Source organism: Limulus polyphemus, unplaced genomic scaffold (assembly GCF_000517525.1).
Source record: "Limulus polyphemus unplaced genomic scaffold, Limulus_polyphemus-2.1.2 Scaffold3679, whole genome shotgun sequence".
Classification (NCBI taxonomy): Eukaryota; Metazoa; Arthropoda; class Merostomata; order Xiphosura; family Limulidae; genus Limulus; species Limulus polyphemus.
Window position 1 is genome coordinate 104,724 of NW_013669289.1, and position 3,408 is coordinate 108,131.

At 31.2% G+C, this 3,408-nt stretch overlaps 1 protein-coding gene across 2 annotated transcripts in view; it reads right to left on the reverse strand.

Annotated features, from left to right (window-relative positions):
• Positions 1-2,365: 2,365 nt before the first annotated feature.
• LOC106469843 (probable 28S ribosomal protein S16, mitochondrial) overlaps positions 2,366-3,408 on the reverse strand; it is a 6,499-nt gene continuing 5,456 nt past the window's right edge. For both annotated transcript variants that reach the window (XM_013930353.2, XM_013930354.2), the window contains exon 3: positions 2,366-2,678. In XM_013930353.2, coding sequence (XP_013785807.1) covers positions 2,539-2,678 — 140 coding nt within the window. In that variant the 3' untranslated portion in view covers positions 2,366-2,538. The remainder of the gene's footprint in view (positions 2,679-3,408) is intronic.

Consider the following 3,408-nt stretch of genomic DNA (forward strand, 5'->3'; position numbering starts at 1 on the left):
GGGATCACCTCTCTCTCCAATATTAGCAGACATTTTCATAGAAGAATTTGAAGAAAGAGCCCTCTCATCCACACATATAAAACCAAGTTTCTACAGACGTTATGTTGACGACAGTTTCGTTATTTGGCCCCACGGTTATGAAAACTTACCAGCCTTCCTAGAATATCTTAATTCTCTAGACAACATAATCCACTTCACCATGAAAATAGAGGAACAAAACAAATTACCATTTCTTGACATACTCATCAGCAGACAAGAGAGAAAAATCACCACAACCGTATACAGAAAACACACCCACATGAACAGATACTTACACCTCCAATCCTATTATCCAACCTCACTGAAAGGTGGTATAATCCAATGCCTAAACAAGGGAGCAGAAAACATTTATGATAAGACATCCATCGAAACAGAATGCCAAAAGATCTTAGAGTGTATTAAACATAATGGTTACACCTCCTCCTTCATCATTCCTGAAGAAGACCACAATAGAAAGAAAAGATAAGAAAAACACTACAACTACTACCATTTACTTCCTCTACCTGCAAAATTTCAGTGAAAAACTCAAACGAATAGCCAAGAAATTCAACAAAGAAGTCCGGTGGAAATCCTACAAGACATTAAGGTCCATTCTGGTAAAAAGTAAACAGCAACCTACCAAGGAGAAACATTAAAACGTCATTTATGAAATTCTGTGTTCTTGCAAAAAAACATACATTGGAGAAATGGGAAGAAGACTTGCAACAAAGAATAAAAGAACATAAACACAGTACTAGATTCATGAAAACAAAATTCAGCCATTGTAGAACACACCATGTCAACTGGACATAAAATAAACTGGGAAAAAACTACAATCATAAACAGTCAAGAGAAGAAAAATTAAAGAATCATTTTATATTAACACAAAAAACCTTCACTAAACAGAGATTCCAGATTAGAGGTGAGTAACCTGTGGGGTCCACTGGTTGAATTTACAGGAAATCTCCTCTCCAATCAGAAACAGGAATAAACCAACCAATCATAATACACTCTCCACAATCCACCAGTATACTATAAAGACCAACTACACTGACCTGAAGACAAAAAGAGGAAGACTTTGAAAACATCGTCCTCTACACTTGTGTTTCTACAACAGGCAGTTGCCGTCCATTGAACAAAGTTTCGTCACTGAATGAAAATGTTTAAAAAACGAATTTTCAGCATATTCATACATCCATTCCAAATTCATTTAATGGAGTTAACTTTATACTCCCTTCAGGAATCATCATCAGATTTACTATACAACATAAATGAATAGTTGTAATTATAAAGTGTAAAAGAATGATACTGAATGTGATGAAAATCCTTTTTTTTAAGAATATTCATTCTATCCTGGTTTAATATTACCCACAATAGGATGACTTTTCAAAAAAGTAATGGAAAATATGAAGATATAAAATGGATGTATGTTGTAAACTTTTTTGGGTTTTTTAAAAAATACAGAATGCGCTGGCAGTCATGATATACTTTCTTTTTACATGGATATTATTATTATGTGCATTTCATCATGGCATTTTTCTTCTTTAAAAGTTAGCTAGATGTAATGGGCTTCACCTCAGTCATTGGTATTACCAATATTTACTTCTTAAAGGTTTATCAAAATTAATTATTCTTAAATACATTTGAAATTATATGAAGAAACTACCATTATTCCCAGTAAAATTCTTATTAAATCATATAACTACATTTTGTCATTGGTGTTACCATAATGGTCACTGGCATTACCATGAAAATATTTTTTTTTCAAAAGTTGTAGTTAATAAATGTACCTTAGTACTGATTTGTAAAAAATATTTATTAGTTAAGTTCAAGAAACAGTATAAGTAGCAATAAAAAATAAATAAAATGTCCTTTTTTCTTCTTCAATGGAATCAATATTTCCCAATTTCCAGACAATCACTCAAATTAACAATTTCCATACCATTTTCAATGTGATGAGTTGCTGGTGAAAAGAAGCAATTTTTCTTTTTTTACCAGATTAACCAAGCTAAGTGATAAGATAAATTAGGATAAAGTGAAACTTTGCAAAAGGCCTTTTTTACATATTAAATAACTTTCATGTGAAAAGATGAAATATATTATCCATTTTAGGTTATTAGAAGTTTTTTTGTAAATTTAGAAAGAACTACCAGTTCATATGATACAGCAGTATATTCTAGAAAAACATCTGCATTTAAAATGAAAACTGTGAATTAGAAACAAAATCTTGTGAAATCAAATCTTTTGGTGTTTAACACCAGAACTAGCAAAGCATGATTCCTTAGTTGGTAAATTGTGAAATAAATTTTATTGCATATATATTAAGTCAAGACATTTGCACACTACACCATTTGTAATGATCAATGTATCATTTTTAATTAATTGAATTACCTAAACAAAAGGGAATTTGTATATATGGATTATGAAGTTCTACAATACTTTTTTTTTTCCAAACAAGAAATCTGATCTAAAAATTGCAGTTATATTTCTTATATACAAAATACAGTAAACTGAAGATGTTCATGAAAGACCTTCTTCTCTTGTTGAAGAAATTTCTGATGACAAAGTTTGATTTTCACCAGCTTGAGCATTTGCTTTTCTACGATTACGCCATGCTTTCATGTAGCTGAGAGGATGAATGGGTAGAAAACCTGCAAGCCCTAAGGAAAAAGTTAGGAAAGCCTCTAAAATAACATGCTCAGTAGACTGTTATAAATCAGTAAAACCTCCTTAAATTTTAAATTGGAATAGCTATACTCTAACATTTAAGTTGGAAACATTGATACATGTAAGTTTGAATCTTCTTTACCAGTTATACAACCATTTAAGTCTTTTTTTTCAATTTAAATAATGTTTTATAACATACATTTTACCATCATCAGAGTTAATGATAATGTTCAATACATTCTAACACTTGTTACATCCAACAATGCTCAGAATAAAGTTTCATTGGTGCATTTTTATGTCATGAATCCAAATCCAAAAACTATTTTATTCCATATGGTGTTTTCAAGGAAAAATCAGGCCCTAAAGTCAGGAATGTTCATGATTAAGCATAGATAGGAAAATCCTCACCCTTATCGCAAGCCAGCATAGCCTGGCAGTAAAAGCCATCATGTTTTGTCGTGCAAGTTGAAGGTTTGAATCCAATTTGTGGATAAAACTTTGTAAAAAAGTTAATGACTACATCAAATAAAATACATTGAGCTGCTCAGGGTCCCTAAGAAATAGCTTAGTCTGCATATGCCTAGCACCACGAATGACCTTATAATCCAATGGTGTTTAATTTTTGTTATTTCTGTTCCTTAACCACCTAGGGGTCTTTAGGCACAGCAGGGTAAATACATGTACATATATATATATATATATATATATATATATATATATATA